Raw genomic sequence first — 26,907 nt, 5'->3', positions numbered from 1 at the left:
CTCTTCGCTTAATTTTTTTTCACTTTGAATCCAGATACCTTCCCCATCTCCTGCTCACACTGTTATGGTTCATAGATTTTGTTTTCTTGGAAAGAACTTAACTATAACAACTACTGTAAGAGAATAAAATAGCACTTTTAAAATATACATTCATAACCCTATCTTGGCAACTCCTTATTCCACACATTAAGTCAAATAACAACAATAAAAAATGTAAAAGCCACTCTTTATTGGACATTGACAACCTTCTAGTTAAATGAATCACCAGGTTAATTACAGTTTGGACATGCATTGATCAGTTAGGTTACTAAAAGTCAGATTTGTTATTCCTCAAGTGATTCATTCTTAAATTGGAAAGTGTTAATATGGCTCTCTAACATAGCTATTGGGTGTTAGTCATACTGCATGTAATAGTTTGTTCTTACAATAGTTAAAAATGTTGCACCAAAGCTATGAAGTCTTTACAAAAGGATAGTCAAATTTTTGGTAACAGGAGACAGAAGTAGAGATATTCAGAAATCAAAATGTAATATACCCTGCTTGATTAGTTCCCAGAGAATATGGTCTATCTTTAATGCACATCATTTGCCTAAGAATACATAGTGCTTGACTAAGCATCTTAGTAACAATGATGGTATACATCCAAATTATTCATCTCATATTTTTTTTACTATTTTTAAATGGAGGTAAAACCTCAGTCTTTACAATCATAGTAAGTATAAAAATGACATTGTAAAATTAGAGCCCCAAGTCCTAAAGTAAAAAGTATGGAATTAATAGTGCACTGTTTCTAATGGCTGGCAAATCAGCTCTTGAATAAAGTTTAGGTTGTTACAGGAAAGAAATTAATAAATAAATCCATTATCCTCAAGCTTTATATAAACACTAACAATTTTTATAATGCAACATTATAAAAACTTTGAAGCACACTTTCAAAATGTTCAAGCCATTGTTGTTTACATTTATGATTGTTCAATTATTGTGGAGTGTGCTGATTCCTAAAACGGAAAGAAAAAATAGCAAAGAAAGCAGAAAACAACGAATCCAATGACCCAGTTCACTGAATAAATATAGATGATCACCATATCCATGTCAAACCACCATCCCCGGCTGTCGTCCTCAAAGTGCAGATAGTCCATCCTGTGGGCACCGTGTGGGAACTGCCTCCGAGTCACTGGGGCTGCACGCCTGTGGAATCCTGGGAGATAGCGGAGGAAAATCACTTTCCAGCTCACTAAACTCAGGCAGTTGATTATTTAAAAAGCTACAGTAGTATCTCAGTGCTTGACAAAGCCCATCTTGGCTATCTTGGGTGGTGTCTGACAGTTGCTTTTTCAATAATGATCAATTGTGAGAAGTCCCAGTTTGGGGTATAAAGGGCAGGGCAGCAGACACACTTGGCTCAGCGACCTGGACCACATTATTCATAACATTGTGTTGGAAACTTCTTATTGGCATCATCTGACATAATTTGTCAAGATTATTATCACATACAAATTTTTCTAAATTTAAGCCTCAGTAACCACAACTGCTGCTGGAAGTACTGTTTGTAACCCTGGAATACCAACTGACTTTTGTACTTTCCACCTTCATGATTTTATTTGAGCAAAGTTCTTTGAGAATGTTTTTTGTGCTTTAGCCCTGAGTAAGTTGGATAAACAAATTGGTACTCTACAAAGAATATTAGCTTTAATTTTCATATTCTTCAAAGTATGGGCCCTCTTAGGGGATTGGCTGGTGGAGAAAACAGTATAATCCCTTGATACATTTCTGAGAAATGCCACATCTCAGGCAATTCTGGGTTTATTTACTAGCTAAGTATCTGGTGCCTTAGTACAACTTGACCAACAAACGTGCTTTTGTTGGTTGGCCAGTGTGATGGCTAACTTGCAGCTTGGCATGCCTGTAGAGAGGGAAGATCAATTGAGAAATCACCTAGATCAATTAGTCTGTAGCCATCACTCTGAGGTATTTTCTTAATTGACAATTGATGTGGGAAAGTCCAGCACACAGTGGGTGGGTCTGAGCTTTATCAAAAAGGCAGCTGAGCCAGCCAGAGGGAGGAGTACACAGTGCTCATCCACGAGCTGTGCTCCAGTTCCAGCCTTCAGCTTCCCGATGGCTTTCCTGGGTGATGGACTGTAACCCGTAAGCCGAATAAGCCTTTTCCTTCCTCAGGTTGCTTCTGTTTACACTATTTACCATAGCAACTGAGAAGCAAACTCCAAACAGCCAATATGTAATATTTAAGCTTACAAGAAAAGAGAACATTTTAAAAGATCTATACCTCACTATTAACTTTATTTTTGCTTAGCTGCTGCATACTTATTTATTTGCTTATCATGTAATTACTGTAAGAGAAGGCAGTAAAATATACTATTTGACTGAATGGAAAAAAATATTCTGGCACTTGCTAGTGACGGGTGGTCAAGGTCAGATGAGGCTTCAGCTCAAAGCAAATTCTGCTTCATCGTCTGTAGCATCTGAGTATGTGAAGTGGCCTGCTCCAGATTTGGCTGCTAATTCAGACAGCAAGGGTGAATTCACCTGGCTCTTGGCATGGCTATTTAAAGCCTAACCTCTTTAATCGAGAACAGTTCTTGCTTGCTGTTTGTGTTAAGCTATATACTTATTTGTAGTATGTAGGCTGAAAACGCAAAGGACCAGTTAAAGGGAAAATAGGGTATGCTTTAGAGTGAGATTCGGGCAGGTTTTAGACAATTTGTAATCACCTTTATCTGACCTTCAATCATTTCATTTGATAATTTTAATTATTAACTTTTGTAGACTACAAGGAACTTAATTAGGATGATGTCTTTTTTTGTTTGGTTGGTTGGGTTTTTTTTTGCATTGTTAGCAATCAAACGGGCTTATTTATAGGACTCTGCTTAAGTCCTTTTGTGAATGTGTCACCTTCAATGTACTGCAACCTGTGGAAAAGGAACAAAGTAATGAAGTCAGCCTTTCTGGATTGTCAGACTTCTAGCTTTTCCTTCCCTAACATCACATACCATGTGCACACTCTGGTGTAAAGCCTCATTACATATTATAAAAATATTTTTTTCCTATCCCAGCAGCTAGCAGCACCTAGGAAGTGCTAGGAGAGAGACAGCCAATCTTCCTTAAGTGTGGTGATCCTTAGAGTTCAACAATGCTCCAGGAGTAGGCCCTGTCCCAAAGTTATCTGGGCAAACACACTGGACTTGATAGCCTTAAGAGAAAAAAATTAACCAAGAGGAAATGCAGGGTCAAAAAATGGAGCAGAGACTGAAGGAAAGGCCATCCAGAGACTGTGTCACCTAGGGATCCATCCCATCCAAAGACATCAAACCCAGACACTATGGCAGATGCCAAGAAGCACTTTCTGACAGGAGCCTGATATAGCCGTCCCCTGAGAGGCTCTGCCAATACTTGGCCAATACAGGTGCAGATACTCACAGCCAAACATTGGACTGAGCCTGGGGACCCCAATGGAAGAGTTAGGACTGAAGAAGCTGAAGGGGATTGCAACTCCACAGGGAGAACAACAATATCGACTAACCGGACCACCCAGAGCTCCCAGGGACTTACCCACCAACCAAAGAGTACACATGGATGGGTCCATGGCTCCAGATACATATGTAGCAGAGGATGGTCTTATCTGACATCAATGGGAGGGGAGGCCCTTGGTCCTGTGGATGCTTGATGCCCCAGCATAAAGGGAATGTTAGGGCAGTAAGGCAGGAGTGGGTGAGTGGGTGAAGGAGCACCCTCATAGAGGTAAAGGGGGGGTTGGGTTTGGGGTCTTGAGAAGGGGAAATCAGGAAGGGGCCCAACATTTGAAATGTAAATAAAATAACCAGTAAAATAAATTAAATAAAAAAAACAGTCAAGAAGCTGAATCACTAGGGATGTGGGGGTGTATCTATGAGGGGTTGGTCAAAATGCACTGTTCTCATAGACGTAAAAGTTTTTTTAAATTTAATCTTTCTGTTTTTTGGGGTAAGCACATAAGTGTTATCTTTTTTCATTCAGATGAGCTGGACTGCTGTGCACTCAATCTGTGGGCCTTATCATGAGATAAGAGAATGTCAGTCTCAGCAGACTTTCTGTTTTCAAAGCTGAAGTCAGTACTGTAGGAGAAAGAAGAGGTGGGGCACACATTCTCACTCTCAAATATTATCCAAGTGCACCAAGAGAAAGTCTCAAAGTAGTTTATATTACCTCTCTCAAGCGTCTTCACCCATGCAGGCTAGAGGTCAAGTAACACGGCTATTTAGAAATTATTGTTAGTATTAAAGATGTGGGTTCTTTACCTTGGTCCAGAAGGATGCTGTATAGGCCTGCGCATTATTCAGATTCCAAGCAAATGAGTCAAAGCTTAAGTACGTGGATCAAATAACTAACATCATTAATATGCATTGCACTAGTGATATTAACGCAAGAAAACATGAGCAGGAGTGGACACAGGACAAGAACTGATGCATGATGGGTAGTGGCCCACGTGCTACTCTCCCAGGCAGCCTCAGCTGACCTGTGTGCTGTGACAGTATCTTCCGCCTTTTCAGCCTATCAGCGTTACCATGCACCTGTGTGCCTACATCCTGCATCTGTGGAAGGGAGCAGGAGGAGACAGTGGGGGAGACACAATGCAAGGCACCAGATTAGATGAGACAGTTTTTATGTGTGAACTGGATAGTGACCACTGGCTGGCTCAATTCATTTTCTTTTAATGTTTTTTAATCAAGGGGAGAGTGAGTGGGAATTTACAACAAGCTTTAGAACTTCTTTCTCTCTCTCTTATTTTTAGTTTTTTTCTTTATTTACATTTCAAATATTATCCCCTTTCCTGGTTTCCCCTCTGCAAGCTCCCTACCCCTCCTGGTTCTATGAGGGTGCTCCCCCACCCACCCACTCACCCATCCACCTACCTACCTCCACCTCACCACCCTGGCATTCCCCTACACTGGGGCATGGAGCCTTCATAGGACCAAGGGCCTTTCCTCCCAATGATGCCAGATAAGGCCATCTTCTGCTACAAATGCAGCTGGAGCCATGGGTCCCTCCATGTGTATTCTTTGGTTGGTGGTTTAGTCCCTGGGAGCTCCAGGGGGTCTGGTGGTTGATATTGTTGTTCTTCCTGTGGGGTTGTAAACCCCTTCAGCTCCTTCAGTCCTTTCCCTAGCTCCTTCATTGAAATTTCTAAATGGCCATTTCTGAGGCCATTTCTGAATCAAAGTTGGTGTAAAAAGCACTTCACAGATACTGTTATTCCAGAGGAGTAACTATGCCATTGTCTTAGAAAATGTTAGAATATAAACCTCCATGTTGAATGCAGTCTCCACTAGACAATGATGGCTACACAAATATAAATGCCATGTCCAGTATGAGGATGAAATGAACTAACACATATGAACAGCAGCATAGGGCTGGTCCACAAAGAACATTCAGTAAACACAGACTCATGGGTCTAACAGAGGAGGAACCTGCATTGCCTTTTGCATATTATTTTTTTCTGAATCAGAAATCTCACTATTCTTAGCTCAAATGGTTTCTATTTTTCTTCAGATTCGTTGATTTCTAAGTCAGTTACTGACCTTAACAAGACTGCCAGAACATCACATGGTAAAACCAATTTATTTACATCTTATGAAGAGTATATAAATTATAATTTAGCAAAGATCTAAAGATATTTTGATATGGTGCCTTCCATAAAGAAGTTCAGTCTCGAACACTGGGAATTTCTTAGAAATTATCGTCCTCAGAGGATATAAGTTTGATTTATTTTAAATCAATTTAATCAGTAAATTACATTAATTTAAATTTAAAACCTTAGTTTTTCCTTAGCAAGATGAATTAAATAGCAGGCTAAGGATTTCATTTGATAGAGATTGGCTTCTGAGGGCCACTAACCACTGTAATAGCTACAAGTCTTTTCTGTTTCAGGAACCATGCTTTGCCCCCATATAAACGACATCACCTAGGAGTCAGTGTCTCTAAATGCATGGTGATGAAAACACACATACTTTAATATCTATGACCCTGTCTCTCTAGAAATACGTCTGGATTGGTGTCAGTGGAACAAGGGGATTCTGAATCTGGAGTTCACTTTCATAAGCAACGTAAACTTCTATGTGCAACCATGGTTGAGAATTACTTGATCCTGATACATGGTTTATACTAGGGTCCGATGTATGTATGTATTTCAGCTATGCTGTATTAAAGTGTAAACAAGATGGAGTCATGGCTTTAGCCATCGACTCCAGGGCTCCAATATTATGTATACTCGATCAACTCAAAATAACATCTCTGTGTCTATTTGGATGTCTACACAGTCCCTGCCCCACCCTAATCTGATAATGAGATGAACTCAGCTAGATTTTTCAATTTCTCTCATGTGGAATAGATTTTTAATGTATTTAAAGTTAGTATGTATTATAAATGGGTTATGTTATGCAGTTTTCATTCGATGTTCTTATCAGTCTTCCCACTGTGTGCCTTACCCTATGCCCCAGGTTATGAACCTCTCCCTGGTTCCCTCCCTCCCACCAACAGTCCTCTCTGTTTTCCTGTTGCACACATTCTATCGCCTGCTTTTTTGCTTCTCTCAGTTGAGACTTCTTTTTAACTGTTACAGTATATGTGTGAGTGCCTGCCTGTCTGTGTGTAGGCACACGAGTGCCTTGCACACTGTGGAACCCTAAGGTCACCGTTGAGTGCCTTCCCTGATGACTCTATTTCACTGACTGAGTCAAGGTCTCTCACCAAGCAGATCAGGGTTATCAGGGTAGTCAGCTATCCTATTTGTTCCTGGGATCCTGCCCTCACCCCAAGCACTGTGGACACAGTTGGGTGTTGGGGATCAGAACTCTGATTCTTACACTTATGTACCAAGTGCTTTATAAATCCACAGAGCCATCTCCCCTGCCTTAAGATTTTTTTTCTCCTCTCATGGTCCTTTTCTTGTTCCATTACTCATATCCTCTATATATAAAAATTAAAACAGAATAACCCTAGGAAAGAAAACATGGTATTCTGTCTTTCTGTGTATGGCTGGTTTTCTTTCCATAATACTCTCTAGTTCTTAATGTTGGATAATACTTCAAAGTCTAGTCAAGCGATAAATTCCCCCCCCCATGTTTTTATTTTTAAATCATGTCTTTCTACACAGTATCAATACTATCCTGACTGTTAAAGGCTCACACTGTTACTATTTCATTTGGCATTTCTTCATGCTAAAGAGGAAACAGGCCTGCTGATAATGCTTTCCTGGTTTTGCCTGGTTAGTGTATCACATCTTTACAGCTTTCATAGAATATGTTTGCGGTCAACTGAGGTTTCTCTATCTATCGTTGTGTGTCAACATATTTTGAAAGCAGAGATACTGTCTGCATTCTGGCCTGTCCCTCCAATGATATTTATATAGTAAATAGTTGTGCAAGATAACATGTTCCTGTTAGACAGAGAGTGGGTTTGCACAGTTTTGGAACACATAACACTTAGTGCTTGTTACTAAGGACAGGTTCACAAGCTCAGTATTGTCCCATGTCTCTCATCCCGTGACATATGCAAACAATGTCTGCTCTTTTGTGAGCTATCCTGTGGACAGGAGGCTCAGGTATCCCTCACAAAGGCTGCCACTCTGGCTAATCTCACTACCCAGAAGTCTTGTGTACTTCACATATATTCATGAAACTGGCTAAATAACTTGTTAACTTGTACATGGGTTAACTCTTAAGGGTTAACAGTTCTGACACTTGAAAACTTGTAATCAATTTTTAGCTGCGGGAACAGTTTGCATAAAATTAGAATCCTTGAACGTTTAGTAAATGTATCCCATAAAACTACTTGAGTCTATAGTCTGCCTAGGTGCAGAGATAAAGCTTTCTCTTTTTGCTAAAATAATGTTTTAATGTATTCTTTGATAATAATTTCATCTAACATAGTTTGATCATATTATTTTTCTTCCCCCAACTCTTCCTTGGTTTCTCCCCACCTCACTCCCTATCTAGCTAATATTATTTCTCTCTCATCAAACAACAACATGGTGACTGGCTGTGTTGGCTAACCACTCCTGAGCACAAGACCTGCACTCGAGTGTGGCTGACGTACCCATTGTCACCGCAGCAAAGAAAACTGATGTCTCCTCTCCTGGCAGCTGGCAGCTACAAATAGCTTCTTGTGTTGGGGTACGACTTCATACCTCCTCTTCTGTGCTGAGATTTTGGAAAAATCTAACACCAGTTGATTTAATATCATATTTTCTAGTCTTGAGTCATATTTGTACTAATTAATATTATCCTGTTATATATATTCAAATAAACTGAACTAAACTTCTCATGGCTAGGCTTCACTTTGGATCCTTCACGAATATTCTAGTCTTGTTCTGAGTACAGGGGTTATTTTTATTTCTTTGCCACTGGAAGCCAGGCACGACTATGACACTTGACTTTTAAAATGACTGCAAAGAACAAATGTGTGCTTCTAGATGGATAAGTTTTTTTTTATCAGTTTTAGATCCTGCAGGGGGTCTCTTCTTCTACCACAGCAGCCAGTCACATGACAGACAGAGGCTGTTAGGCTGTCCTAACCGCTGACAGCACAGCAGCCTGCAGCCCAGAGAGTGGTATTTTGGTGTTAATATGAATCCTAACAAATAATATGAACTAACGTACCAGAATCTGACTGGTTTTATTTTATGAGAAAAACAATCTTAATGAAATGAACTTCAGTGAAATCAAGGAGCAAGAGAGACCCATTTAAAACATTTGTAAGTTGTTGTTAGGTTTGGAAGGAGTATACAAACTATTAAGTTTCTAGAAGCCTAAGTGACTGTTTCTTCTAAAATTCTATTTTGTAAAAAGAATTTTGCTTCTGAATGATGACTCTCATATCTTACATAACAAGGCTGTGTGACCTTTTTCCCCTACAAAATATGGTTCCATTTCATCTTTTCTGTCAAGGATTTAAAGAGCTCCTTTCGAGGGATTCTTGCAGTGTCAGCAGCCTACAATGTGGTCTCGGTGACTTTCTGTATTTGTTGTGTGAATGGGTGAGTGCCTGCCCATGAGCACAAGCCTCAGAGAACAGGGGAGGCCATTAGCATCTCACTGAAGCCTGTCTCAAATCAAGCCTTTCAAATGTATTTCTGCAGTGCTTGAATCTTACTATGACTAAACTGAAGAGGTATTTTATAATTCTCATGGAAAAGCTCTTTACAGAGCCCTGGGACTAGTACTCAGAAGGAGACATGCCCTGTTTGTCATGTGTGATGGGCCAGGGAAGGGTCTCACCGCTCTGCAGCTCTCACATTACGTAAGGAGTTCTGTGTGTGGAAGGTTGACTGATAGAAGTAGGGCTTAGTGGAGGTGGAGTGAAGTATTTATAGTCACAAATAGGTATAGACTTGCTCGCTTAATATACTTGGAAAGTTAGGGCAATTGCATTTCAAATGTCATCCTCATCTTCATCTCCAAGTCCCCAGAGTTAAAGGTATTCTGGAGAAGTTGACCTTTTATATAGAAGGTAAAATGTGATTATTTATCGCTCTAGCACACCTAGACTTTTTTGATCTTATCATTTTGCCACGTTGGATGTTGAACTATGCAGTAAAATGGTTTGGATCTATAACAAAATGAGAAGTACTATACTAAAATTACACACACACACACACACACACCCCATACACACACACACACACACACACACACACACACACTATACAGACTTGTTATTAACTATCTTTGACAGACCAATTCAGTCAATGGCATTAATGAGATGCCTAAGGCTGTGCACATCATTACAACCAGTGTCCATAACCCTCAAACAGAATCATAGTCAACAAGCAGTAGCTTCCTTTCCCCCTTTCCTGGACACTGCTAATCTCTGATCTATGGTCGGTTTCTATGAGTTCACTTATTTCAGATATATCGATGGGATCATGGGATTTGTGTCCACACTGCGGTGTGGACTGTCATGGGTTTGCTTCCTCTCTGTTCTGTGTACACACTACATTTTGTTTATCCATTAAACTGCAAAGGGATACTTGGTTTCTTACTACCATTTTGCCATTGAGGATAATGGGATAATGAACACTGTCACACAGCTACCTTGTTTTGGCCCCTGTTTGAATTCTTTTGGTTACATATATGCAGGAATAGAACTGTAGAGTCATATGGTGACTCTATATTCAGCCTTCTGCGATCTTCCAAATTATTTTCATGGTGAGTTGCACCATTTTATACTCTGCTAGCAAGTACAAGAATTTCAATTTCCCCATGCCAGGATTTCTTATTTTCTTTGATAACTGATGTTGCCATCCTACCATGCCCAAATCATCTTGTAGCTTCAAATTCCAGAATTAATTCCATACTAATACATGATGTTGAGAAGCTTTAAATATACGTTAGCCACTTGCATGGCTCTTTAGGAAACGTGTCGATTCAAATCCTTGACCTATTTCAAAAACGATTTTTTTTTTACCTTCTTGTTACTGAGTTATGTTTCCTTATATATCATGGATAGTAAATGCTTGTGGGGTGTGCAAATATTTTCTCATACTGCCTTTATTATTTTCTTGATAAATGTGATCTATACAGAATTCTAATTGTACTGAAGTACAGTTTACTTATTTTATCTTTTGTTGCTCGTTCTTTTGGTGTATATCTAAAGAGTCTCCTGATCTTAGAGCTTCAGCCTCATGTTTTATTTGCAGAACCATATAGTGTTTACACCTTACTCTCAGGTCGTTGCCCTGTTTGAAGTTAATGTTTAATACTATATTTTTAATGGACACACAGTAATTGTTTACACTTATGTTATTGGTGGTAGTTCAGAAACAATGCATAGCTCATTTTCTTTAATGTAATATAACATAGGTGATTGGTTGTATTATTTTGCATACTTTTCTGAAAAAGTTATTCATTGTTGAATGGATTTAGCATCCAGTCAAAACCAACCGTCTATAGATATATGTTATGTTTTCAAATTCTCTCTCCACTAATGTATTTATCTTTATTTATAAACATACCATTCTGTTTCAATTACTATACCTCTATAGTAAGTTTTATTTTTTATTTTTTTCTATAGAAACCATTTCTATTATAATGTTTTGTTGCATGTAATTTTTACTATAGTAAGTTTTGAAACTGCTAACACTATATTTCTTTACTTAAAGTTTCTTCCTATTTATTTATTTGTTTATTTATTTTGTGTGTACTTGTGTGCACCCACAAGGTCGAGCACATTCACTGAAGTCAGAAGACAAGTTTTGGGGACTGGTTCTCTCCTCCTACCATGTAGGTTCAGGGAACTTAACTTTGAATTGAGGTCATCAGGCTTGGCACTATGTACTTTTGTTTCACAAGCCATCTAACCAGCTTAAGACCTTTCTCCTCTTCATTTATTCAGGAGTCCTTAAATTGTGGTAAGAATTTGTAAACTTTTTAGTTCTTAAAGAATAGCTGTTAATATTCTGATACACATTGAATTGAGACTGTAATTAGCTTTGAGGTAGTACTTATATATTACATTAGCATGTTTAATCCATACAATTTTCATTAATTTGTATTGTTAATATCTTTCAGCAATCTTATAATTTTCAGGCATTTTATTATTTTAGATACCACTGTATGAATAGCCTTTTCAATAACCTTTTTGCATTCTCAAACCTCACAGTATAAAAGACTAACCAGAAACCCATAATCCTCCTGCCTTTCTCTATTTCCTGAGTGCTGGGATTACAGGCTTGGGCTACCACACCCAGTTACAACTGATCTTGCTAAATTTGTTCACTACCTTTTGCAGGTTTTTAACTATCCAGGACTTTCTATATATATTTTCTATGTCATCTGTATGTAGAGAGTTTTATTTCCTGTTCTGTAATCAAATGTTTCTTTCTCTTAGCTGTTTTCCATTGTGCTTGAAGCAGATACTTAGATAATTCCAATCTTTTGAAATGCATCAAGAATTAATTTGTGGCAGGGCCAAATGTTTAACTTTTATATTACACCAGAAATATATGTAGGTCTATGTATTTTAGTATTTTCCTTAGTTTTGGAGTAATATAATTCTCATTCCACTAGGTAACATAGCATGATACTATGTTTACATTTCTATACAAACTAGGATTTTATGATCTGTATAAAATTTACCACAATATGCTAGCTATAATTTATTTTTATTTTTGCTTCTAAGGTAAACATGATGAATGCCAGAAGTACATTTTTTTCTATTAAAAATGAAGTAGAAATTATGAAATCATTTAGTGCAATGGTTCACAACTAGTGGGTTGTGACCCCTTGGGGGGGGGTTGAACAACCCTTTCACAGGTGTTGCATAAGGCCATCTGAAAACAGATGTGTTTACATTATTATTCAGAACAGAAGAAAAATTACAGTTATGAAGTAAAAATGAAGTAATTTTATGGCTGGAGTCACCATAACATGAGGAACAGAATTAAAGGGTCATAGCATCAAGAAGGTTGTAGAGTGAGATTAGTGTTAACTAGTGTGATTACTTGATAGGATTTGGATAAATATCTCCAACTTTTTTCTATTTGTTTTACTTAACATTATTAAGTATACCGCATAGGTGGGCCTATTATTTATTTTTTCCTTTTTGTACTTCTGAAATACTGGGCATTGAATTTAGGGCCATCACACAGTAAGGCAGACACTCAGTCATTAGTTACAGTTTCAACTCAGAAGGTTTTAATGTAACCACTTCATAGTCAGATTTGAGGACCTTTCCCCACACAGTGAAATGTAATGACTTTCTTCCCTGAGAAACAGAAATTTCTTGCTTATTTCTTTCTCTGATTAATACTGAATACAGAATAAAGTGGATCTTATCAAATTTTCCACCTATAACCACTTAATTATATGTTAAACTTTTTAGTTTATTGGTGAAATTGTGACATGAAGCTTAGCCCAAGGTCTCAATTCAAATTACACCAAAGTGTACCATGCTATGAATTAGTTTATCAGGAAATACCCATGCATGTTGGAATAGAATGTTCCGGGTCATTATAACCTTCAGTAAATTATTCACCTATCAGAGAGGCTCCACTTTAAACTTTAAAAATCAAGAAAGGTCTTAAGCTTAAGCCTGGCTAGCTTACTATGGATTACTTTTGAATGGTAGCTTCAGTTGGGATATAGCTACAAGAAAGATACCAGTACTATGACATCTCATGCAAAAATATTCAAAACACTGTTTTTTTCAAATCAAATTTGTATTTAACCCCAGTTTTGTGTTTGTATATACAGGACATATACAGACATATCTGTCTTATTTAAAATTTCTTGTGACCTTTCAAGGACGAGTGACACTTTACGTTTTAATCTATCTGTGGACTCAGCTGCACCCAACAGTGTTGGTATGGATTGGGGGAGGGGCATTTCCGTTTGGTTGGATGTGCCAGTGTTTGGCAGTACTGGGAACTTAGCAGCACTGGTGATGAACAAGCAGTGATGAACAAGCAGAGCTCTGGAAACACTGGAGTGGCCAGTTGTCGGACAGTCTATTTTTTCAACTAGAGGAGTCAGTAAGCAGAAAATGGCTGATGGGGGGGGTATTAAATTATAACTAAAGCTTATTACTGACAAATCTATCTTGGAGATCATGGCTTATATAAGGCATCATCAAAGCAGTGAGATCCATTTTGAATCAAAATAATTTCTGTAATTCTACATCTATAAATATAAAATATTAAGATGGTAGATAAACTCGCCCCAGGATTATCATGTAACACTTAGCTTTATAATCTAGATAGCTGGGTAAAAGTAAAAAATGAATATATTTTCTCCTGTTTTGATGTATGCAATGATTTTCTGATACTAGCTAATATTTTGAATTCTAAACTAACAAGAAATATTCAGAACAGTCAGACTCTGCTAATTCAATGACAACTCAATTTATCATGCAACATTTTTGCTGGTTGGAGAGAATGCTTTTTTTTTTGGTCAGAATTTGAGTCAAAATATTATTGCTCCCTGATATATATCCTCTTTCTACAGGCATAGCATTCTCAACATCAGTGCTCTCTTGACAGCCAGATTATCAACAGAAGCTTGAGAGCCACACATAGAGCTATCAGTTTGTATGCGTGTGTGTGCATGTATGTGTGTGTGTGTTTGTGTGTGTGTGTGTATGTGTGTGTTTGTGTATATGTGTGTGTATGTGTATATGTGTGTGTGTGTAATTTTCATTTAAAGTGATTTTACTTATCTGCTCTCTTTTGGTGTGTATGAACTCTGATGACTTACCACATAAAAAATATGGGCTAAAATAACTAAAAAAGGATAATAGCTATTTCAGAGTGGATTCAAAATTTCAAGTTATTTCAAATCTTTTTGGGATGTTTTGAGAAATTACAGTCTTATTTAGATGAGAAAGATTAACAAAAGAAAATGTGTCTTAAATGGAATATGTTAATGTTCTCTTTGGTTAGAATGGTACATGAAGTAAATATTTTCAAATTGTAACAGAAAACCCATAATTTATCTGTAACCTTGGGTTCTGCTTAGTCCTCCTCTAAAATATTTTGGCACAACAGAAATGCAGAACATGTATTTTTACCAGTATCAGTACTTTCATTTTTTTATATTACCAAGATAGCCATTTTTTAAACAAATAGTGATATTTATTACTTTTAATGGATTCATTATTACAGTACAATCCTAGAAAACTTAAAGCATGATGTACAATAAAATCCTTGCTAATAAAAACCATTTCCTTTCCAGAATACCTGTGAAGGTTTTCTGCACTTAACACTTCATGTTTGAGTGATGAAAACCATAAGGTATACGGCAAGGTAAAGAGTTCAAGTTTTAACATGTTTAGTTGTTTGCGAGTTTCACTGAGAAAGTATACTATGAACTTTAAAATGTGTTCATACTACCCTATAAAATTTAATGAACTCATACCATAGTAGTTGTTGAAATTTGTGAGAGTACACCTCTCCTTTAGTATTTTTCTGTTTTAGGCCATAAGTCAGCTTCAGGTGCACTGTAGAATCAAAGGAAGCACCTGGAAGTGTCCTGTGGTAAGTCATGGAGGCAGCTCCATTAGCCACACAGAACTCTGGGAGGGGCAGCCGTCTTTAGGTGTGTGCACATCTTACATTTCCAAAGGGAGAAGAAGTGAGGCCTCCCTTTCCTTGACCCCGTTACTTTTGGGTACTCTTTTTTTTCTCTTTTGTGAATACCCTAATGGCCATTTATTAAGACACTTTGTTCTGACCTATTGATTTTTGCTTTGTAGTGCAGACAGCACTTCACAGACTTCCTCTCTATCATCTGGCTCAGCATAGACAGATCTTTCTGTCCCCTCTTCTGCTATCTTCCAGACATGACACGGTGAATGAAACCATGAATTCAGAGCAGCGGGCTGCTGGGCAGACTCGATGTGAGGGGCTGCCAACACTCTGTCAAGGTGGTGGGCTGGGAGATCATGGGGACCTGTTGGGTATGGATGAAGACCCATCCATACCCATCCATGCTGGAGGAAGACGTGTTGCTTTCAGTGATAGAGCACCTAGTGAGTCTCCTATGCCCCGGTGGAGGGCTCCATCCCATACTCATGTGGATGTCCCTGGTTTAAGTCAGTGGGTCATGCACAAAGTGGGAGAGAGATTTGCAGGGAGACAGAAGGGTTGCAAAGGGTAAGAGAGATATGGGAGGGATAGGGAGTAAACGGGACCAGAATTATTACATACACATATTACATCCATGCATTACACACATGTATTAAACTATCAAAGACTGTATTTAATAAAAATGCAAGAATTTTTAAAATGTAAAAATACACAAAACATGGTGTTCTATGCAAAAAAGAAAAAGTACAATTAATGATGTAGACACAGCATTGCTGATAGTAATAAGCAGTCCTCCAATACCATAAAATTTTCTCCCAGCATGGTGTTTTCAGTATATGTGCTAAACTGTAATTTGGGAGATTGTAGATCTCTCAAAATTGTACTGCACTTTTAATTAAATTCCTATTTCTAACCAAAACAAATGAGAAACTCCACAGACTATGAAGTACCACTGTAGTAGGCTTCTATACCAGTATATAGTTAACATTTTCATGTAAGATCAGCCACTGTTAACTGCTTTACAACATCATATTCCCTCTGATTAATTTCACTCTTTGTAATAATTCACATGATACCATCTGAAAGTCAGAGGATTAAAAAACAAAAAGGATATTTCAAGGTCTTTTTCCATTCAGACTTTCCAATTCTACTCTGTCGCATAGTCCCAAGTCCTGTTTTTAGAGCAGTGTATACCAACCTGCTGCCCTGCATGAACACAGAAATCACTCAGGGAGCTTTAAATAATACTGACTTGGGGACCTGCTCGGCTAGTTTTTTTTTTTTTTTCTCTCAGCTTGATACAAGAGAGAGGAGGAAACCTCAACTTAGAAAATGCCTTTATAAGCTGGCTGATAAGTGACCCTGTGGGACACTTTCTTGATTAATGTTTCATGTGACATGGATCCACTAATTGTGGGATAGTGCTAACTCCAGGCAGTGAGTGTCTTGGGTGGTATAAGAAAGCAGGCTGAGCAAGCCATTCATGAAGTGGGCCAATAAGCAGCACCCTTCCATGGCCTCATATTGGTTCCTGGTTCCAAGTTCCTGACAGCTTGAGTCTTTGCTCTGGCTTCCCCACATCAATGGACTGTTACCTGAAAGTATATGTGAAATAAACTTTTCCTCCCAATGTTGCTTTAGATCGTGCTATTTTACATCAGCAACAGAAATCTAAGATGGGATTCATCTCCAGAGATTTTTTACTTAATTGGTCTGAGATTTGCCTAAGGACTAGGATTCATTTAAAGTCTAAGTAATGAAAGAATAGAAACATAATCAGAGGGTTTCTTCCCAACAAAGAAAACAATAAAACCTTAGCTTTTCAATTTCTTCATGTGACAAAGAATGGGATGTCTAAGTTTGGGGAGACAGTTCAGTTGTTAAGCTGTGGCATGAACATGAGGGCCTGAGTCTTTTCCACATGTAGAGAACTAGTTATGGTGCTGTTACTCCACACTGGGGAGGCAGAGACCAGTGAGTTCCTGGCGGCTTGATGGCCAGCAGGCTTGGCCTAATGGATGAGCCCCAGGCTCAGGCCCTAGTGAGAGATACTGTCTCAAAAGGACAAGATGGATGGCTCCTAGAAAAGGGACCTTGAGATCGGCGTCCACACATGTGTGCACACACAACATACAAAGAAAAATTTTACTTTTCAAATAAAGGCAGTTGAGAAGTATAAAATTTTCTAAGATGAGATTAAAAGTTTTATCTCATTTCAGTTGACTTGTCTTGTTTTGGTAAGCCCAATTCCCGAGGTTCTGGCTTAAGAGCATGAAAGCTGATGGTTTTCCATCCTGGGAGCTTTTGCTTATCAATGTTATTAAGTCAAATGTCCACTCTATTGACTGAGACAAAACCAACATTTTCCTTTTCCTAAGGATTTCTTATAAGCTGATTATTTTATCCTATTTGAAAAGTATCTTAACTATACAAATATAATCATACCCTGCCAGAAAAAAAACATTAGTAAAAATTCTCTTAGGATTTTATTTGTTTCTTTAGGGAGTAGCTCTTTCTTGCTTTTCTTTCTCCTTGTAGAAAGGTTCAGGTTATCATGATACTTTGTGCTATAACAATGCATGTGGGCCAGGGAGCACCCCTGTCAAAGACAGTTACGTTCCATAATGGGGAGGTTGTCCTCAGGACCAAGGAGCTAACACAGAAGTATTCAGGGAAAGACAAAGTGGACAGTGGCCATATGTGTGGAGTTCTGCAATGCTCTGCAGCACCTTCACACAGACTTCTGGAGATGGGCATATTTGATGGCACAGCTCTCACTATTGGAAAACAAGGCAGGTAGACTCAGATAATCCTTTATGAGTCTCCATTAGGTTCCTAGGCTCCTATATACTATACTTCATAGGCTGTATTACATTTCCTATAAAATTGCTTGCTAGCCCAGTGAGTCACAAGTATTGCTTTAAAGCAAAGACAATCAGAAGCAGGCCTACAGATGCAAGATTTTTGGTAAATGAAAAGCAAGAGGGTTCTTGCTTCCACTGTAGACTATGTGCAGAATAAGAGTATAACTAGGCCCACATACCAGGCTCCCAGTCCTCTTAATTGATCCAGCTTCATGGAGAAAGCGGACGTGAGGATTCTATTGCTGAAATCCATGATGGGCAGAAAAAGATGAGAATCAAGGGTTGGCTTTCGAAGGCTTATTTAGACTCACGGAGGGCACACAAAGGCATCTGCTTCAGTATAAGAAACAGGAGGAAAGCAGAAGGCCATGCTACTCCGAGGCAGATGTTGAACAGAGGCCCAAGCCATAGTTTATTCCATTGAATTCTGCCTATCAGATTACCTATTCCTCTCCCTGGGGGAAAACCTTACATTGCTCTGTGTGTGTGTGTGTGTGTGTGTGTGTGTGTGTGTGTGTGTGTGTCTGTACACATGTGCACATATTTTCCTTTTGTTTTCCTACAGTCAATATTTTTGTACCTTTCTGTTGAGATAGTCTTATAAATATCACCCTGGTAGGCTCTTTGAATTTGACACTCTTATTTGCTGTTCCTGGTCTCCATCACCTTTTTACATTGTTTTCCCATGGGTTAATCACATTGCATTGCCAGTTTCTCCATATTAGCTGTGCTTTTTAATGAACATTAAACTTTGAACAGCTTCAAATTTACAAAAGATCACAAGATAGTGCAGAGATCCCACCTAGTCCATACTTGGTTTTCCTTATTAGTAATATCTCTTTCTTGGACACTACAAGACACAACTAATGGCCCCATATTACCATGTTATTGTTATAGTCTTTAGTCTAGTGTCTGCTGGTGTAGAGTTATGTGCTTTTAGCTAAGATGGCACACTGTATTTAGTCATTGTGTCTCCTTAGCTCTACTGGCTGAGAAAGTTTCTCAGACTTCCCTTGTAATAGTTCTGGGGATACTGTTCCGATACGGTGTAGAATGCCTTTTACCCCAGACTTGCTTGATTGACTGGAATTACAAGTTTGGGAGAGGACATATAAATTTCTCATAGATTATAAAGCTCTACTTGCTCACCTTCCCTTTTCTTTGTATCACTACAGGCAGTAAATGTGCAAATCTGGTTCACAACAGTGTATGGTGAATTGGTTCTTTCATGAGATCATTCGAGCAGTTTAACTTCACCGACTGCCTTGGCTGTCACCATATAGGTTTGGTTTCCAGTGTTTCAGCTCAGTGGATATTGCTGCAGCTGAATTTAAAGGGGGAACATGTGCACATACTTAAGCCCACCTCCTGCTTCCTCCTCCCTCCTGCTGAAGTCCCCTGCTTCCAGCTGAAGTGGCTCCCACTGCTGTGGACGCCCCCTGCAGGTGAGCGCAGGCCTGCTGGGTGCCTGAAATGGTGCTCACTTCAGCTTCAACAGTCAGCGGGTATGTTTTTGTTCTCATTTGGCATAGCACATTAAAGATCTTATCCAGTGTTTTCTGGCAATGGGTTCTGTTTAGGGGTCAGTCACCTTCCCTACTTTGTTACAGGGTAACACTGTTTTCCCTGAACGTTCTTGGGACTCTTGTCTGTCTGTTTTGGCAGCTTGTCCATGCCTTCCCTGGGTATGGCTTTCATTGTGGCTTGCTGAGTTTTAACCACAAATGTTGATGCCTTTTATCAGGTTTTGGAAATTTTTGACACTGAGTTTGTCGGATACTGTTTCCTGCCTCATCTCTTCAGGGACATCAACAACACACTATGTACCATCCGTATTGTTACTCAACCTAATACAGTTTTCATAAACTTTATATATAAAAAATTGAACAATAAATGAAAACATCATGTACCAAAATTAACCTGAATCATTACATTCTAAATACAAACTTGTATCACAGTTATGGAATGCTTATTTTATAATTTTATAGTCTTCATTGTATAATTTTTAAAAGATTATTTTTATTTCGTGTGTATGAGTGTTTGTATGTGGTTGGGTGCATGTGTGTGCACACTCACATATGCATGTAGTTCTTGCAGAAGCCAGGAAGCCTCAACTTCCCTGGAAGTTGAATTATAAAAGGTTGTGAGTTGCCATGTAGGTGCTGGGGACCAAGTCAGGATCCTCCCCAAAAGCATCCCGTGAGTGTTCTTCATCATGGAGCATCTCCAGCCTGCTCTATTAGTAATCCCCTCTCTTTTACCTAGCCTGTTTCTACAGGTTTCTTCATCTTAATGAATTAGAACAAAGGTCTTGTGTTTATTTATTTACACTTTCATGAGAACAAGTTCTAGTAGCTATGGGTCTTAGTCTACTGATCCTCCCACAAGATATGATTCTCTGGGTGGGAGAGGTCAGTGCTTTATTTATAGCCTAGCACGTATTTGGCATACACACACACACACACACACACACACACACACACACACACACGTGTCTTAGGAAGCTACCTCAGTTTATATCAAGTTCTTAGTTTTCTCAAAACACACATTTGTGTTCTTTGCAAAAAATCTTGCCCTTAGCCAATCTGTTAACAGCAATGTCAATGACATGCAGCCTTCTAGATAAAATCTGTGATACATTCCTTTTTACCTGTGCCCATTCTCCTAACACCTCCAACATCACCACACCAATACATCTGCAAGCACACAGCCAGAGGAACAGCACTGTGTTTTCTAAAAGTACTAGAGAACACAGTCTGGATAGATATAGTTCCCATTTCCCTTTGTGTTTATTATGCTGGCAAACTACCAGGAGATGGTGTAAGGAAGGGTTAATTTCCCAGTAGTTATCTTAAAGTGCTGGTAGGCTAATCCCAACAACTGTGGACTCTAGGAATCAGTTCTAATTTTGTGCTTTCTCTTTTGTTAGTTGCTTTCTCCCAGCTCTTTCATGTCTTACTTATTGTAATAGAGACACACAGAGATCAAAATTAGTATTATTTTTCTCCAGAGACAATTGTGCCTTTCTTTTGTCAGGTAGATGCAGTGTAACTGCTCACCACTGGTCCATAAGTTAATAGGCAAAGTGGGGCTTGAAGTTAGGACATTTCATTAGACTTGGTTGGCACCTGACTTCACGTACCCCACGGGCATGACCTCCATCGAGTTTACAGTGATTTCACTGCTTTAATGTGGTTTTATTTCTAACCATGGAACAGTAGGGAATCTTTAGGTAGGTTCTGTTTTATTGTTTTGTATGTTCTGTTTTTGTGTCTTGACCTCTTCCTGAGCACAGGTCTCAGAGATGTTTGAATGACAGCTTAGGGCCCGTTAGCTCCTTTAATCTGAGGGTCATGCTTTCCAGGGGAAAAGTGTCTCTTTACTTTTTCATCCTTCACAGGTTGACAACATAGAGAAACTTTAAGGAGGATTCATACTGTGTTTTTGTTGTAGGTTAGGGATGATTTGATTCCTAAATTGTCAAACTGGAAGAGAGTTGCTTTGCCTTTTGAGCATGCTTCTAGAGCTGGCCTGGCTCTCAGCAGATGTGAGGAAACTGGCTTTATGTCTGGTTTCCAGTCAAAGAAGAAAGTCCATTGAGTTATCAAAACCCTCAAAGACTTGTGTCACTGCTACAGAGTTCTCACCCTGTGGCAAGAACGATCTCCAGTTATTTCCTAGACATAAAATATACACAGTGATGTACACATTAAAAACAACAACCTTGGCCTTTCTGCTGTGGGTGTAGGTATCTCTCAGTGTGGGGGTGTCTCTCAATTTGGGGGTGTCTCTCAATGTGGGGTATCTCTTATTGTACCAGAATTTCCACCCATAATGAATCCCACAGCTCTTTGGTGTATTGTTTATGAAGGTGTATTTTTGGCATTTATTGTTTTCTCAGCATTGGCACTGAGAATGATGGCTTGACATCCTTGTCCCTAATCATATCCTACTTAGAAACACAAGTTTCTACTGTTTGTTATCAGCAGCAAGAAGCTCGGCTTCTGCCATGCTCTTCCCTGGGGCTTGTAGTTGTCATTGGTTTTGTGTTCATAAGCTAGGCCCACATGTCTCTAATAAGGCCTCATCTACCAGTGCCATCCTTGTTCCTGTGGAACATGTGAGGTCGCTGCTCTTCCAGTGCTGGAGTAGGAGACGGCACACCCGTCTCAGACATGTCCCAGGCCCACAGCATATAAGAGGGCTCATACATTTACATAACACTTCATAATTCATCTAATTATTGGTAAAAGCTTAAGACAACACCCAGAATAATTGGTAGCAAGAGCAGAGACCCATCTGTACCCTCGGGGCACTTTCTGTTGTTTGCTTGTCTCCACATGCCAGCACTGAGTTCCTACAACCACACATGTACATATTCTGCACACAATGACTGCAACATAAAATACAGCACATGCTCCCAGAACAGGTCAGGTCGTCCCATCATCCACAACCAGCTCACTGAAGCCCCACCTCCAAGAACATGCATGTTTCCCAGTGCACATCTCCTTCATTGCTGCAGTAGGGCAGTTTCATACTGGAAATCTTTTGAAAACCTGAATACTTATGAAGTTCTTTTTAAGCCAAATAACATTGCTTATTGGTATCAACAGTTACTGTTTGAGCCTGAATATGATGAAGTCATGTTTGTTCTGGCTTTCCTTCATCAGAGGTTCAATCATCAGAATTTTATACATTTGACCATTTCATGTTGTGGAGATTCTACATGGAACTTACGGAAAGCATTAGTTCAGGTCATAGTATTAGAACTATGAACCATGGGCCACGGTCAATACTAACTTTTCCCACCATTATTTGTTTTTCTGTGCTAATTTCAGAGGTTTGTGGTTAATGTGTATATTTTTGAAGTATTCACACAAGTAAGCAAATATGCATTATATACTGTTTTAGAATTCAGGCAGCATTTCCTACCAATATCCAACATCACAGGTATCCAAGCAAATTCTATAAATGTAAAACAGAGCAAGGACAGATTCTGTGAGCACATGTGCTGTGTAGTACTTGTGACTATGTGTGCTGAGTGTGGACAAACTGGGAAGGGAAGGAGGAAAAAGGGGACAAGAGTCAAGAGACTAAAATCTTGTTGGAAAATTTCAAAGTAGTAGTTATGAAGAGATATTTAGATAAAATGCACAATTATATTAAAATGCATATGTCTTATAAGCTTAAGATAGAAACAAACGGTGCTTTCATTTTTAATTCACTGCCTAGTTGAATTATTTAGCTTTATACACAGATCATGCATTCAATGGCTCAATACCAGAATTACAATGAGAACTTTGAAAATGAATGGGAGTAACATGGATAAGTGTGAGCTAGCCCTTCACATCTCTTATGAGGGACGCATCATGACTCATTTACCACTTCCAGGCCTCACATGGACAGTTAGTTTATCAGTATCCAGCTGGTATCATTTTTGCCTCTCTGACATCTCTGAAATTGGCACTTGAAATCCTTGGGAATAGCCAGAGGAACACCCTCGGGCTATTGTATGGGTCTGTATACGGAAGAGCAGTCATATAGGAGAACACTGCAGTAAGACAGACGAGCTGTGAGGCAGCAGATTTCAATTCAATGCAGACTTACATCTGTAGAGTTGTTAAAATGGAACAGCTTCCTCTGAAAGGTGCTGACCTCGCTGTCATCTGTGTGACAAGCAAAGTCTAGATGTCTATCTCCAAGTGTGATAGCTGAGGCTGTATATGCATCGACTGTCAAGCTACTTTACCCACTCTCTCTAACCTATCAGAATTTTACATAAGAGTGGGAATGCATCTCTTGACTTGTTTCTAAAGTAGCATATGATGATGCGGGTGTTGCTGTGGTATTGACTCCTAAGGAAAATGTATGTGATTCTGGTAAGAACAGAACCAGATTCTACCAGAATAGAAAGGAAAGGAAGGGGCCTTTGGGATTCCTGGTTTTTCTCCACAGTGTTCCCATGAATAAAGCTCCTGCTGTTTGGAGTAGCTGTAAAGGTAACTGTGCCTCTGAGATGGGGGTTTCTAGCCTATGTTTAAACTCATGCTTTTTGACCGAGCATGCATGCTGCTGTTTTCTATTACTGACAAGCAATCCTTTCCGTGTGGGTATTCTTTGTTTTACCTCGGACATGTTTGTTCTTGTAGATCCAATCTAACACCTTCAGAACAACTAATCACCAAATAGCACAGTTCCCCAGTCTTTCCTGAAAAATGGATACATCTGTCATACATTTTATTTGCATTTTATGTGAACATTTTATTGTGGTCAATAAAATCAGGGCATAGGATCCTAAATTTTAACTTGTTGTTTTAAAATTATTTCATTTAAGTATAGTTAGTAAAAATTCAATATGGAGCTTCTTTGTATTTTTTATGGTGAGGAGATTTTAATACAAATTTTCAGATAGCTTTTGTTTGCCTAAATATGTGTGTATGTTACACAGAAGTACATGCATCATTTTGAACATCTCTTCCTCAAACACATATCTGTTTTCATGGGGACTAGCTTAATATGACTGAAACTTTGTCAGTTGGACATTGTTAAGGTGGGGCACTTTTGCCTAGAAATGGTAGGTACCTCACGGGGGAATCTATGACCATCAGCCATGTGCAGCTGGACTTGATAAAGCAAACTTTGTTTTACACTTTACTGGACTATTTCCATTTTTTTCAGGAAATACTATCAGTTATATATAAAAAATACTCAAAGTGTATGCTTGAGAGAAGAAAGTGATTAAAAAGATGTCTGCTTGCTCAGTACCTACTATTTCATAAGCTACAAAGGCATGTGCCAACGATGGAAAATGTGACCTGATTCTATGGCTGCATGAGTTCAAAATAGTTGCTGTGAGTTGCCGTGGTTAGGACACTTACAAAGATGTTATAGTTTCCCACTGCAACATTAACATTTAGATTGACAGGTAGGAATGTTTATTCTCTCTCACAAGGTCCCTCTTCCTACCCCATCTTCTTTCTAAACCAAATACAGAAATGAAGCTGGACTGTAACTTCTTAGGGAGCCTTCTAACATAGCACAGGGGGCACAGGGTACAGAGTTGTGTGGTATAACTATAAGACCACATCCAACTTGTCTAATATGAACCTGTTTTGTACAAAATTCCAATTAAGTACATGTGATTTCAGGTGAAAGTAATTAGGAATGAAGGGTAAAAATTAAAGTAGAGGAAAATTTATGCCCTTAATATAATAGAGTAAAAAGGTTAAAAGTTAATGCCTTCTGAATCATCTCAGTAAAGAGCAAAAAGCAGAGTAAGGCCCACGGGAGTAGGGGAGAGTTAAGCAGAAGGCAATAAGTGACAAAGTAAAGACACGATAACGCAGTAAGAAGTGATAATCTAAACGAACCAAAAAAAGCATTTGTAAATAATGTGATGACAGCTTTAGCTATAGATATATAGCTACCAGACAGAGTGAGGTATATTAAAATATAGAAATAATTTCATTGCAATAAACTTGAAAATAGGAAAAATGAACACATTCCTTAATAAGCTGTGTGTGTGTTTCATGAGGCAGGGACAAACAAAAGTCTCAGAATTAAAACTCCATGCAACATTATTAGCAGAGGAGGAGAGAGAAGAGATGACAGTATTCCTCGAAAGGGAATTTTGTAAGCTCCAAACACACTTACACTTTGTGATAAATATTTAACACGGTCCTTTACAAATCTGGGTAGTGCATTATTTTTTTAAATCAAACTGAAGAATTCTTACAATGAAGAGTAACAGGTACAACCTTTTTATATAATGACAAAATGTGATAATATATTTGTAGTGTCTACGCAATGAAGAATATTAAAACTGATAATGAGTAGAACAACAACAACAACAACAACAACAGCAACAGCAGCAGCAGCAGCAGCAGCAGCAGCATAAGAAAACCCTGGAAAATCAAGGGAGGTAGCAGCCTGATTAGAAAGATAAACAAAATATTCTTAAGAGTCCTCCAAGGATGGAGGCAAACTTTAACAGCTCTCAAACTGTTAGCAATTATAAAATGCAAACAAAAGCAACCACTGAGGCCTCCTCTGCCAGCAGCTGTCATTTACCCCAGTCCCGGACTTTTCCAAATGCTAGCAAGAGCTATCATCCTGGCCATTCAGGAGGACTGACGGCACTGTTCGCACAGGCAGAGTTGAACTCTGTGATCTAGACTCCTGCTCCCAAGTCTACACATCAGTAAATGCTCTCATGGTTTATGCTAAAATAGTCTGTGAAGTGTACTCTTCAGTGGCAGCAGGCTAGGAGTGCTAGATTCTAGTGAGTGAATACACTGATGGAACTTGGCAGATGCACACTTTAACAGAGGCCTAACGAGGAGTCACACATTGGAAACACACTGAAGTGGCTCAGAACATCCAGGGAAACACGCAATACAGCACCCTTTCTGTTCAACAACAACAACAACAACAACAAAAGAGTGTATGAAGAGAAAGTACTATTCCTTACATAAGACTATAAACAAAAGTAAATAATAAACCTAGTACAATGGGCTTGCTGAGTGACAAGAAGGGGACAGGAGGCAGGAGGAAGTTGAAAGGAAAGGAGAGTGTGTGGCCTATTGGTGAGGAGGTGCATTGCCTGGGGGGAGTTTGGCAATTTTCTGCATGAAAGGCTCAAAAGTAGGGAAGAGACCAATGACAAAGCAAGTATAGAGGAGCCAACAAAGTGGACATTCAGGAGGAAGTCGTCTGATTACAGAAGAGTGACATAAGGAAGTCATCTAACAGATTACAGAAGAGGGAAATAAGGAAGTCATCTAATGGATTAAAAGAAGATTATAGGAAGAGATGGGCCATAGCATTAATGGGTAGGAAGTTATTGCTGTTGCCTTTCAATTCTCCCCAAATTATGTATGTATGTATCTGTGTTTGCTTTTCTTTCTCTTTCTTCCTTTCTTTCTTTCTTTCTTTCTTTCTTTCTTTCTTTCTTTCTTTCTTTCTTTC

General features: G+C 38.8%; 1 protein-coding gene across 1 annotated transcript in view; it reads right to left on the bottom strand.

Annotated features, from left to right (window-relative positions):
* Positions 1 to 207: 207 nt before the first annotated feature.
* The window catches only part of Rnf180 (ring finger protein 180), a 161,953-nt gene continuing 135,253 nt past the window's right edge, over positions 208 to 26,907 (bottom strand). The window contains exon 8 of the mRNA XM_028784036.1: positions 208 to 1,198. Within this exon, the coding sequence (XP_028639869.1) occupies positions 999 to 1,198 (200 nt within the window). The 3' untranslated portion in view covers positions 208 to 998. The remainder of the gene's footprint in view (positions 1,199 to 26,907) is intronic.

Source organism: Grammomys surdaster, unplaced genomic scaffold (assembly GCF_004785775.1).
Source record: "Grammomys surdaster isolate TR1022 unplaced genomic scaffold, NIH_TR_1.0 99, whole genome shotgun sequence".
NCBI classification, from domain to species: Eukaryota; Metazoa; Chordata; class Mammalia; order Rodentia; family Muridae; genus Grammomys; species Grammomys surdaster.
Note: the sequence above shows the minus strand (reverse complement) of the source record. Positions and strands in the feature narration are given on the sequence as shown.